Below are 13,837 nucleotides of genomic sequence, written 5' to 3'. Positions count from 1 at the left end.
TCATTTTCGTTAATTGTTTACCAGTTGTCTTTTTTAAAATATTTGTCTGTACACAGTTCTGTGTAATAATTTAGAAATTCTTCTAATTTTAATTCGGTGTTTAATATTATGTTTTCTTTGGTATCTGCATTTAGGTGTTTCAAAATCTTATATACATTGGGTCTTATTTTATATAAATCATGTTCTAAATTAGAAACAAATTTATTCCATGATTCTCTATGTCTTTTTCTGACTTTTCTTTTAGCTATGGCTCTTATTCTTTTATATTCTATTTCATCTTCTAATCTTTTACTGCTTAACCATTTGTGATAAGCTTCTTCTTTTTTCTTTTTAATTATTTCTTTGATTGTATCATCCCAGATCTTCAGTTTTTTTCTTTTATTGAATTTTTTGGTCTTTCCTAAGCTTTCATTTGCTGCTGCATTTAGTATCGTTTCTATATTAAGCCATTCTATTTCTATTTCTTCATTTTGTTTTATTTTATCTAGATATTGGTTAATTCTTTGTTCATATAGCCATTGTACATTTGTGTCATTCAATAGTCTAGTTTTATAAACAAATGTTTCAATTTTTTTTTCTGTTCTTGTTACTTGTAGCCATTTAGGTGGTAATCTTAATTTTATTTTAACAAGGAAGTGGTCACTGCTTATTTCATATCCTCTGTGAACTCTAACATCTAGTGAAAATTTTGATGTCTTTTCATTTAATATGAAGTAATCTAATATTGATTTCCATCCTTTTGCTGCTCAAGTATATTTATGTATGTCTTTATGTTTATACAAGGAATTCATTATATTTAGGTTATTATAAACTACAAAGTCAATCAATTTTTTACCATTTCTGTTTAGAGTGTGTTCTCCGTGTATTCTTATATTATTATTAATTTTCGTGTTTCCAATTCTTGCATTTAAGTCTCCTGCTAAAATTATGTAGTCATTTTTATTTATTTTATTATATATGTTTTTACATTTGCTTTAGATGAAATTTACATAAACTGAAATAGATGAACAGGAGATTATCTGAAATATTCTCCCAATATACCCAAAGCACCAATATATATATATACACACATATACAGGGTGTTCGGGATAAATTTGACAGTTTCGTAAGGAAAAAGAAAATCTTCTTTGTATCTATTAAATTTAATGAATTGACAAAAAAACATTACAGACAGAGTTAATTACAATACTATCAACAAGATTTTCTCAAAATAACCACCATTAGCATCGATCACAGCTTCAATTCTGCTTCGGAACCTCGAACAAGTTGATGCTACAGTCTCCCTGGGAAGGGCCGCAAAAACTGTTTTAATTTTATCCATTAACTGGGCTTTTGTATTACTGGAAGTGCGATTGGTGTCTTTTTCAACTGCGCCCCATACAAAATAATCCATGGGGTTAAGGTCTGGGGAGTTTGGAGGCCAAACATTTGGACTGGTGAAGTCGTAGAAATTTTCAGACAACCATTTTTGACTTTTCCCAGAGGTGTGGCAAGGGGCCGAATCCTGCTGCCATACATACGGCCTACCATTGGCTACCCTTGTTATCCAGGGCTTGACTACAGTTAGCAACTCCACGAACAAAGCCCGAATTCCAATGCCAGGGTTCTTCAACACCTGTTCCTGCAGATTTGCGAGGAATTCTGCTGTACGAACGCAATCAGATCGTCTGCTAGGGATCTTTCTTCTTGCTACATCCTCGTAGTCACCATTGCAAGTCTCTAGTTCATGCCTGATTGTTTTTACTGTATTCAGGGAGCATTGGGCAGCAGTCGTAATATCCTTATTTTGATGGCGGGCACGAATCATCATGATACAAGTTATTCTCTTCCATGATTCAGGTGGGTTCCAGCTATCCATCCTTTCTGACATCTTGTATATGAATGAAGAAGGGTCCAAACTTTTAAATGAAGAGAAGTGTGTGTTAATACATGTAACTTACGGAAAAATATAATTAATTATAAATATGTCAAATTTATCCCGAACACCCTGTATATGATCATTAGTTGCATTGACTCTGTGATTATACGTTCATCTTTTTTTGACCGACTGAAACCGAGAAAATAGATAAGTTACCGTATATTCCAGCGTGCAAGTCGATATTGGAATTTTTTGAGTTTGAATTTTTATAGTATACTCGTTGTATAAGTCGACTCGGAAAATTTCTTTAAAAATAAAAATTATGACAGTTTTAAGTAAAATTTTTATACAGGCATCATAGGATCATAAAATAGGATCACTACTAGGATCATAAATGCCTTTTTAGTCCGTCCATTCTTTGTTTTAGCAAAATATATAAAATACCTAGTTGACAAAAGAAATTTTATTTCACACTGACCAGTTGACTAATGGTGAACTAAAGTGCAATGGCTCCTTTTAAAAGAATGAAATATGATGCAAGTTTTAAGTGCAAAGTGATTAAATTTGCAAAAGAAAATGCTGTGTTGCTGCATGTCAGTTCAGAGTAAACGAAAAACTAGTTCGTGATTGGAGAAAAAATGAAACTTTAATAATGAAAATGACAAAAAATAAGTGCACATTACGGAAAGGAATTTGTAAGTGGCCTATTCTGGAAAATAATGTTGCGGATTGGGCTCGAGAAAATCGCCAAAATGGACTCATTATAACGAGAAATAATATTCGTTTATTTGCTTTGAAGTGGGACAAAGCAAATAAAAAGGACAGTGAAAACTTCAAAGCTACAGTGAGTTGGTGTAGCCGGTTTATGGAAAGGAAAAATTTAGTGCTTCGACTAAAAACGAAAATCGCACAGAACCTGCCAAAGGATTTGGATGATAAGTTATTAAGTTTTCAAAGATTTATAATTGCTAAACGAAAGCAAAAAAAAATATTTATTGTCTCAAATCAAAAATATGGATGAAACTCCAGTTATGTTTGACATTATCGGGAATAGAACAGTAGAATTGAAGGGAAGTAAAACTATTTCTTTAAAAACAACTGGACATGAAAACAGTCGTTGTACTTGCTTGTATGGCTGATGGTACTAAATTAAAACCTATGATAATTTTTAAAAGAAAAACAATAGATCAAAATTCCAAGAAACTTTTTTGTCCATGTTCATGAGAATGGTTGGATGGACGAAGCAGGAGTTAAGCTGTGGATAAAATGTATTTGGAATACACGATAAGGTGCATTAAAAAATCCAAACAGTCTTTTAGTGTGGGACATGTTCAAATCCCATTTAACGGAGAGCACAAAATCTTTATTAAGAGAGAATAATACCAATATGGCAGTGATTCCAAATGGGTTAACTTCACTAGTGCAACCGTTGGATGTTTGTATAAACAAGCCATTTAAAGACAGTTTACGAAAACAGTGGAATGCGTGGATGCAAGCAGTGAAAAGTTACACAAAAGGAGGACAAATGTGACATGCGTCTTTGGTAACTATGTGTGAATGGGTAGCGAAAGCATGGGATAAAATAAAACCAGATAGTAATAAAATCTTTTAAAAAATGTGCTATATCTAACAAAAATCTGATGGAGAAAACGAATACAATTTATATGACAATACCGGAAGAAATTACAGAACCAGAGTACAATGAATTCAGACAGTGAAAATTAAATTTTAATTATGTAGTTACCTATTTTCTTTTGTAAATAAATAATTATATAACATGCAAATAATTTTTTCTGTAAATAAATTTGATATAAGTGTTCGATATAGTATTCATATAAGTTGAAATATTTTTACTTATCCTTTTTGTATATTGCTAATAAATTTAACAGAGTATGATACATACCAGTTTTTTCTTGGAAAGCAATCAATTTTTGACCACACGTATAAGTTGATTTATACGCGGAATATACGGTAATTTAATGGAGCACACAACATGTTTCGTCAAAACGACTTCAGGTGTGGTAACACTTCAAGCATATTAAAAAAACCATAAAAACACTGTGCCATTATAATAAGACTTGTAAACTGAAGTTAAATTTTTATTGTTGTTATAGTCAGTTCTGTAATTCTATTGTTGTGCAAATGCGAGTCAGGTAGACTATAACTGAGGTTGCTGTTGCTGTGAGAAGGGTCTAGGACAATTTCTTTGGATTTCACTATGCGCCGTTCCACTTCATTGTGACAAATATAAACGTTTGATGTTGCGTTCCGATCTACTCCGTGTTGGCGACCTTCATCGTTTGTGTTTACTGAAAATAAGATGTGACTTGAGAGTGCGCTTGCTCTGATTCTATTGTATGAAATGTCTCTCTGGCGCTACTCTAGCCATAGGAGGATTGACTTCTCAGCCTGGCCATAGAATGGCCTCCCACAATCACATATGATTTTATATACACTGGAGAACAGAAGATAGTTATGAGCTTGTTTTGGGTGGTTTAGAACTGACCTTAGTTTTGGAAGCAAATTCTTCCTAGTTTCCGGGAGAGTGAGCTGATATACGGTAAAGAAATATAACCCTTGGGATGGAATTGTTAGGGATTTCTGTGTTGTTTCGAGGGTGCTGGTATAGTTGCCTCTTTATGTTTTTGGATGAGTATCCATTATTTAAGAAAGTTCTTTCTAGATATTTTAGTTAATTTTTTAGTTCTTCTTCATCGGACAATACTGAGTGAGCACGGTGAGACAATGTGGAAATGATACCTAACTTTTGTGCGGGATAGTGATGTGAGGATGCATGTAGGTATCTATCCATGTGTGTTGGCCAATGAAGAACTAAAATATATAGAAAGAAATTTCTTAAATAATGGATACTCTTTCAAAAACATTAAGAGGCAACTATACCAGTGCCCTCGAAACAACACAGAGATCCCTAATAACCCAATAGTTATATTTCTTTGGTGTACATCAGCTCGCTTTCCCAGAAACTAGGAAGAAATTTGAAAAAATGTAATATAAAAATGTCTTTCATCTCTTCCAAAAGATCAGTTCTAAGCCACCCAAAACAAGCTCATAACCATCTTCAGTTCCCTGGTGTATATAAAATAATATGTGATTGTGGGAGGCCATACTACTGTCAGACTGAGAAGTCAATCCACATACAGCTAGAGGAGCATCAGAGAGACATTTCATACAATAGAATCAGAGCAAGCACACTCTCAAGTCACGTCTTATTTTCAGTGAACACAAACAATGAAGGCCGCCAACATGGAGTAGATTGGAATGCAACATCAAACGTTTATATTTGTCATGAAGTGGAATGGCGCATATTGGAATCCAAAGAAATTGTCCTAGACCCTTCTCACATCAACAGCAACCTCAGTTATAGTCTACTTGACTTGCACAGTTCTGCCATTAGATACTGGCATACGTGTGCACTCATATGCTCGCATTTGCACAACAGAATCACAGAACAGACTATAACGACAATTCAAATTTAACTTCAGTTTACAAGTCTGTTATTATAATGGCACAGTGTTTTTATGGTTTTTTTAATTGCTTTAAGTGTCACCACACCTGAAGAAGTCGTTTTGATGAAACGTGTGCTCCATTAAATTAAATTATCTATTTTCTCGGTTTCAGTCAGTCAAAAAAAAATAACATATATGTTCATGAAACAAGCCTAAAAATAGCCATTAATGTGGGATAGTAACGAAGAAGATGCCAGCATAAGCTGGAGATAACTACAAAAGCATAAGTGATATTAACGTTTAATCTTGACTAATTAACTTTAAGTGTCACCATACCTGAAGAAGTCGTTTTGACGAAACGTGTGCTCCACTAAATTAACTTATCTATTTTCTCGGTTTCAGTCAGTCAAAAAAAAATAACATGTATATATATATATATATATATATATATATATGTGTGTGTGTGTTCATGAAACAAGCTTAAAAATAGCCATTAATGTGGGATAGTATGAAGAAGATGCTAGCATAAGCTGGAGATGATTACAAAAGCATAAGTGATATTAACGTTTAATCTTGAGTAATTTACTTTGCTTAAAATAAGCTACATGTAGTTAACTGCAAAGAACAAATACATTCTGATTTCAGTACTGTGAATATACACAGTTCATCGAAAATGCTTATTATAAAGTTTATATACTGATAAAGTGCACCAATGATGAACTTATTCAAGGCTTCATATCTTCTTTTGTCCAATGAATTTAGAAGTTAGTCATTCTTTTACACAGGTAAATAGGATTTCTTCTGGAGAAATTCAGGTGTTACATAGCTCAGAAAAATCAAAAGAACACAAGATGATAGCATTTGTTTGCCATATTATTTTTACTTCCACCTAACAATTAGGCCTACCTACTAATGTTCAAAAATTTCGGAGTAAAAGTAATACTGCCAACTCCTTTGGGGTATGAATTATCAGAATATTTATGAATTAAAATCAAGGTATTAAAATAATATCTGCTTTTTCTGTAAGTTTGTCCATTAAAGCAGTAAAGGGCCTTAGTTTTTTTAATAATTTCTAGAATTTTTTACTGCAGTTAGAGTTATCATTACCTTATTGTTAAATAGGAGAGGAAGAACTTAATGTAGTGACATTTTACAAAATGTGATAGACTCAATGGCTTTTATGTCACATTTTCTGTCATTCATTGTTTTAAATAAATTCACTAATGATTTTTTACTTCCAAAAGGAGCAGGTTGAATTAATTTCAGCCCTCATTTTAAGAAAATGACAGCAATTGGCTTTGCTTCCCTATTGATGATGATCAAGTTCAAGGCTACTGACATTTTTAAAACTTTGGAGTGAGAATATGAATATTTAACAGCCACTACGACATCATAAGTTCCTGACTTCTTGGAGGTCTCTCTTAATAATAATGATATTCCTCAATGGTTTATTATTGTCTGAAATAGAGTTCTACAGTCAATCTTTCTGAGATGAAGCAAAGCTAAATTCAATGCTCATTAAGTTAATGAAAGCAGGTAAAGCATCCCACCCCACAAGGCAGCACTGAATCACTAGACTTTAAAAGAATAAAATAACAGCTCACGATAATTAACCTATTTGCCTTTGTATAAGCTACTGGAACTTAGCTTTGTCCTGTTACAGAATATTTGGGAAATAACAAAAAGAAGGCAAGCTAGCATTTAATTTTGGGGAGAGAGAGAGATCTGGTTGTGGAAATGGTGAGTGTGGAACTAAGATGAGAGGATATATTCCCAATACAATTAGCTTTTAGCATAATTTCCTCATCTAATTGAAGACGCAGCTGTAAGGAGCTACTACTAAAAGCATTAATTTAATAGATGTGTATGTGGCATTTTTTACTTTATTCTTTATTAATGTTTAACTACCCAGTAGCTCACATCTGACTTTACTTTTCTTGAAAAATAAAGATCCATATACATTTGTGATTACTGTGTCCTAAGGTATTTAATAACAAAGAACTTGATGGTGGTTGTGTCTAATATTCATTATATAACAATGCCACAATATTGTACTGTGTTTTTTCTTATTCAACCTAAGTTTCAAGAAATTATGTTTATGTCACCTTAATGACTATTAAGTTAAATACATCATAATCAATTAGAAAAATTTATTCAGTAATAATAATAATAACTGTATTCCCACCTATTTTCTATTAAAATTATTGGCTGACATACAAACAAAACAAGGCATCATATTTGTAAAATTTGTTATCTTTTACAGCGCATATTAGTGATTTTCAAACTAATCTATTATTTCAGATGATATCCAGGAGATTTCAGTTATTATGGGGATTCCAATGTCAGTTTGGCAATTACTGAAATATTTCTTTTTTAAGGTTTTGTAATGTTTAAGGATGGAGGGATGTCTACAAAGGTTTGCCATAAGATGGTGGACATTAAATTAAGAACAGAAACAACTGGAAATTTATGGGGAGGCTTATATCTAGCAGTGGACAGGAAAAAGGTCAAGAAGAGTATTTAAGGATTTAAATATATATTGAACAGAAATTAAGGTTTTTATTATAATTATTCTTTACTATGAAGTGTTTTACAAGACTAACTAACAATGTTCAAATATGCAATGGTTATCAAACCCAAATATGACACAAAAGTCAGAGCATTAGGTATGGCCAGAACTGCAGCCAAACAACTGGCTACGAGTCCCCTCAGTACCTACTAAGTGCATATACTCCAAACGGTTTGTGTTTTGTCTAACCAAACTCTCAGATCCATAACTTAAAATTGGTTTGAGCACCGTCTTGTGTACTGCTAGTTTAGTATTCTGGCTAATTTCTCTCTCATTCCATATAAATTTATTCAGCTGGCCTAAATAGCTGTGTTTATAGGCTCTCCATTCAGAATGCAGTTAATGTGTTTACACACACACACACACACACACACACACACACACACACACACACACACACACACACACACACACACACACACACACACACACACACACACGTACATTTGATGCAACGGATTTACTTAGCTATAAGACATAATTGAATAAAATTAATGACTAGAAGCCTCTAGAGATACCAATATAGAAAAAACTATTATTTGAACTCACAACTAGAGGAAGACTTCGAGTGCATAACACAAAAAGAGAAATACAAAAATATGCATTACAAGAGAACAACAGCTATGAATTAAGTTGCACACATACTGCTGACATTTGAAGACATTCTAGATGATGTAGTATTGATGTAAACAAAGAAAAGAAATTAAAGTACAAAACAGAATTATCTTAAGCCAATGAAGTGAAGCTAATCAGTCCAAAAGCCTTTCTAGCATTATGCACCCTGTGAAAATTACATTCCTGAGGTTTTTTTTATTCCATGATGAGTCTTAGGACTCCATGAAGGTACCTGTGCAATAATCATAATAATAAACTTTCAGCAATTTTATTCAGGTAAAAATGTTTATTCTGGATAATTTTACATAAAATGACTAGCTTTACAGAGCACCAATTGTAATTTTGAAGATTAATCATCAGACCTTGTATTTCAATAACTATCACATAGGCATTTTATTTAAAAAAATAGGACCTTTTCTCTTTCGTGTACACAGCTTTTATATACATATTGGGTACTTTTGAAAACGGATGCTTTACAAGCTAATCTTGTGCAATTTCAATTTACAATAAACTACATAACCTTAATGAAATAAAATACATTTATCTTCCTTTGTATACAAAACAGGATTATGAAATCTTGATTTAAGGTAAAGCTTTTGGATAAGATATGACGAAAGTAATGAAAGTGAAAAAATATTCCAAGAAGAGCAAAACATGGATGCATATATAAATATTTACATGTTGAAAAATCTCCAACATTCCAGTATTAACACTATGAAACACTATATTAAGTTACAATGTTCAAATGAAATGCCATGCACTGCCAACTGCATGTGAACGTTTTCTTTGCACCAAGAAATTTTGTTATTAATACAGATCATATAGAGTTTAAGAACCTATAAACTGTTCATGGCGAATATGCTCCTACAACGTGCATAGATAAGGTTTTTCTTCAATAGTTCTTCGGAGTGAATGCAAGTGAATATTATTTATAGGTATTCACAATGTCTAATTTTACACAAGAACTGTAGAAACATTCAAGATCTTTTAATGTGAATACGCTTCACTGTACTTACATCCTGAGAGAAACTGCTTGCATTTTCATCCTTATCCTCACTCTCTTTTCGCCGTGTTTTGGTTTTAGGTTCTTCGTCATCTTTATCAGTATCTACATGCCCAGAAGAAGAAGCTACCCACGATATTGAACTAGACAGCTTTCTTTTGTACAGTGCAACTTTTTCTTGGTTATCTGTGACCTTTTCCATATTATTATTTTTTTCTTTAAAATCTGAAAGCATATGCGATATGTCATCTGAAATATTTTCTGTAGAATAACCTTGAGAAGGTACTGATTTTGATTGTGACATTAACGTAAGTTCAGATGAAGTAAGACGAGGTGCATCAGGAAGAACTCTAATGAGAGAGAGAAAATAAATAAATAAATAAATAATAATAATAATATATATATATATATGGTGAATAGTAATAACAACATTAATACCTTAACAGGCAACACTTACCACAGCAAACTCATAAAAACCAAGGGAATAGTTTGTAACAGTAGACTTCCTATAGTAAATTTTCATTAGAATGATATTAATGGCACAAAGCTCTGGCAGTTTTTTTTTTTTTTTTTTGATAGTTCATGGTGAGTGAATAATGAGTTTGCTACAACAGTGTTTATTATGTTGAAAACTGGAAAACCATCTGTGAAACAGCTGAATAAAAAATTTATCAACTCAGAAACATTGATGTTATTTTTCAGAACTAGTAATAACTGAAACAAGTGTTTACCAGAACATATTAAATATAAGCAAAAAATGCCATATTACTGTCAACTTTCATTACAGTAGATTTTAGCTAGCAGTAGATTTTAGATTTCACAAACTATTAAAGAACCTTTTTTTAATTGCTTAATATTAAGAAATCCAGAACCAGATAACAAAAGAGAGAACCACATATTTTATAAGAAGGTTCACACAAAAAAAATCTATGGCTCAAACTGATCTAAATTCTGATCTGTGCAAATAAATCTATCAACTAGTAATATAATGAAGTGTGGCATCATACTACTATACTACTCGCTAGTCATTCACTTATTCAATTTATATAAATATAAGTAATCCCTAAGAATACATCTTTCATTTTACTAATTTCTGAATTTCAATTAAGAGTGTGCACTAAATTATATTATAAACTGTGTTAATAGTATACCTAAATGGAATAGTCAGCCTTTGAATGGAAAGATCTGGATTCGTACCCTATCTGTGAATTAGTACCACAGGCTGGCTATAAGTTAGAGATAATCTGGAAACCTTGTTCTAGAAATCAAACATGATACTTTTCCATGCTACTTCAGGCCTCCAAACAAGCAGGGAAGCCTGCTGATCAAGGATCCATTGCCAATGTTCCTTGGCTCATGTGAGGCGTTGTTTGCGATGCCTAGCTATCATCATGGGCCCTTGTTGGTCTCCAACTATGGAATCTGAGGCAAAGCAAGATACGATGCATGTGAAAATGGGTCAAATTTCCCTGTTGTAGTGGGAAATTTATTAAATACATGTAGGTGAGCTATGTGACTGTTGCACATTGTTGTTGAGATACCAGTTGTGACACTCGACACTCACCTCAGGATTAACCAAGCATGGCTGAGCAATGTGAGCCTTCAGCTGATGTCTGTTCATGGTTAATGCAGTCCTGGAACATCCTTGATACTGTAGTGAGGGAACCAACAAGTGCAGCTGTTTCCAAAATACTGGTCTTGCCCTCTGGTCTCAACTATCTGCCCATGGTCAAATTGGTTTATGTTGCCATGTTTCCCCATTACTGGCAAACGTTTACTGATTACATACAGTGGATAGGTGTGCCCATTTATACTAGTCGCATGTGACGTTGATATCATGTGGTAGTGCAGGGAGTCAAGGCATGACCTGTTAGACCTGACATAAGAAATACATAGGATGTATTTATGTTCTTTCAGACAAATGATGGCAGATTTTTCAGTTATTTTTTTAAAAATGTTGCAAGTACAATGAACTCCTAACAAATATAAAAACTGAATTGAGTGTAGGGTAGGGAGATGGTCTTCAGGGAAGTAGACGGGTTTCAATCTAATATGGGATTTGAAAGTAGTACTTTTTAAAGTTTTGGCTACTGCTTCTGAGGTACCCAAGATACTAGAACTAGTCATAGTATTACTATAATCAATATGTTAAGATGGTTGCAAGATGGAGACAGAAACAAATATCTTATAAATTCTGTCAGAACTGTAGCCATTGATAAAGGTGTGAGTTTTTATAATAGTGTAAAAATAATCATAATTTAAAATTCTGAATATTTTTGCGTATGGTTTATGTTAGAATGTTTATTAGTTTTAGTTTCCTAACACGCAATGTTCGGCACTTGCAATGTGCCCGTTATTGAAATTATTTTGTCAAAGTGATATGTAAAGCAGTTAAAAATTTATATATTTACCGGATTTGAATAGTTGTGTTACTTTAAACAATTTTATTATAGTTGGATGCCGGGTCTATTATTTCTACTAAAAAGAGACAGAATTGAGTCAGGAAAAATTAATGTATGCTACATAAGTGATGAGAAAGGATCCTATGAAAATGAAGAATAAAGTCGTATATCTTCGGAAAAGGGCCTTGACAAAGAGAGAAACTGACTATGAACATTTTGTCATTGTGAAAACAAAGTGTTTAGTCTAGTCTTAAGTGTAAGTTTATTTTTAAAAGGCCTTGGATCCAATTAAATTTGTAGTTAGTTATGTAATATTTGTTTGAAGTGTATATATATATATACATTGTTTTTGTTATATTAAATGTGTTTATTTTGTATTTTGGTCTTGAGTCAGTGATTATTTGGATTATGAAAGAAATAGTAAAAAAGGAGGTCATTGCACCAATCGGAGTGAACCCTATATATAGGTACACTTGGAATTAAAAAAATAATTGTTAGAAAAAGAGATTAAATAAAATAAATAAAAATCCTATATTTAAACAATGGTGCAGCCAGTAGGATTAATATTAATTAAAAATCTCTCTATGACAGGATTAATATTATGATAATATCCTCTATATAAACATATCTCAGTCTGTGCAGTTAGCCTAGTGGCTATGCGCTTCGCAACCATATGCCTGGGGAAGGAGTGTCCTAGGTTCGATTCCCGTCGGTGACGTGAGGAGCTCAAGGATCTTCCTCAGCCATAGCCAAGTTAGCCAGTCTTGGGCGTAGACAGCAGGGTTTTTTCCCCAGTTTATTCTGGGGTTTTTCATCCCGCAAAGCAGGCAAACTGGCCTTGAGAACTCAACACTACAGGCCATAGGATACACAGGGGCATAAGGCTGACCACCTTATCCTGTAAACGGAGTGAAGTCCGATAATCAATGGACCCTCGACACCGCAAGGTAAAAGAGGGTATAAGGAAGATGAGATAAACATATCTCACTTCTTTTTACAATAGCATATTGTTGGGGGAAGGAAGGAATGAGAAAATATGTGTGTGTGAACATAACGTAATGAAATACCAGAACATTATTTTCTTTCTTTACAGTGAATTGGACTCCAATTCATGCCTAGTGCTGTCTTTATTCAACAAAACAAAGCTTTAACCAGTACTTAAGCATAAATACATAAATACTAATCAAGAAAATTTTACACTCATAAGCTGATGTGTTTGTGAAAATAAAGCTGAAAACCAAAATTGTGTAAAACTGAATTTACAATTTACTAGATGTAAAATTTTTGCCTTAGTATCTAAGGCACTGCATTTGTATTTTAAACTGTTTGATGTTTTAGACACCTGTGGTGTTTAAGACATCAGTGAAAAAATTCCAAATTATATATATAAAAAAAAAATACATACAATTATAATGAGACAATAATCAAGAATTTACAGAAGATTGATACAATAATGTTTCACATAAAGGAGATAACTGAAGTCTATCAGATCTGTTTAAATTTGCAGAAAGCATCACCATACATTATGGAGGTGCTTTTTAAAATACTCATTATCTGCATTTTAACTGTGCTCTATTGTCAATGTACTGAATATGCCTTTGATATAAGGCAAAAATTTTACATCTAGTAAATTCAATTTCTAGCAAGTTTTAGCTTCCATCTGTGATAAAATGTTTTTTCAGCCTCACAGGCTGATTTGCATAATTAAATAAGTTGGCATGTGTAAGAAAAATAAGTCTTATTTAATATGTCAAATTCTGTAGTTTAAACCAGAGTTTGATATATGAAATATGCTCATTCATCAAATCACTGCAGGTGCTTTGATGAATGAGCATGAGTTTTCTTCTTTTTGACTGTCGTAATGTCTGGAATTAATGAACAACATGTATGCATCAAGTTTTGTGTTATCAAATGCTCAAAACA

General features: G+C 32.8%; 1 protein-coding gene across 1 annotated transcript in view; it reads right to left on the bottom strand.

The window, feature by feature from the left end:
* Positions 1 to 8,775: 8,775 nt before the first annotated feature.
* LOC150102981 (RNA demethylase ALKBH5-like) overlaps positions 8,776 to 13,837 on the bottom strand; it is a 57,222-nt gene continuing 52,160 nt past the window's right edge. The window contains exon 4 of the mRNA XM_090397837.1: positions 8,776 to 9,862. Coding sequence (XP_090253963.1) covers positions 9,487 to 9,862 — 376 coding nt within the window. The 3' untranslated portion in view covers positions 8,776 to 9,486. The remainder of the gene's footprint in view (positions 9,863 to 13,837) is intronic.

Source organism: Typopeltis vanoorti, chromosome 9 (genome assembly GCF_054136105.1).
Source record: "Typopeltis vanoorti isolate ZY-2024b chromosome 9, IOZ_Tvanoo_1.0, whole genome shotgun sequence".
Taxonomy (NCBI): Eukaryota; Metazoa; Arthropoda; class Arachnida; order Uropygi; family Thelyphonidae; genus Typopeltis; species Typopeltis vanoorti.
This window is presented reverse-complemented; position numbering and strand designations above follow the sequence as displayed.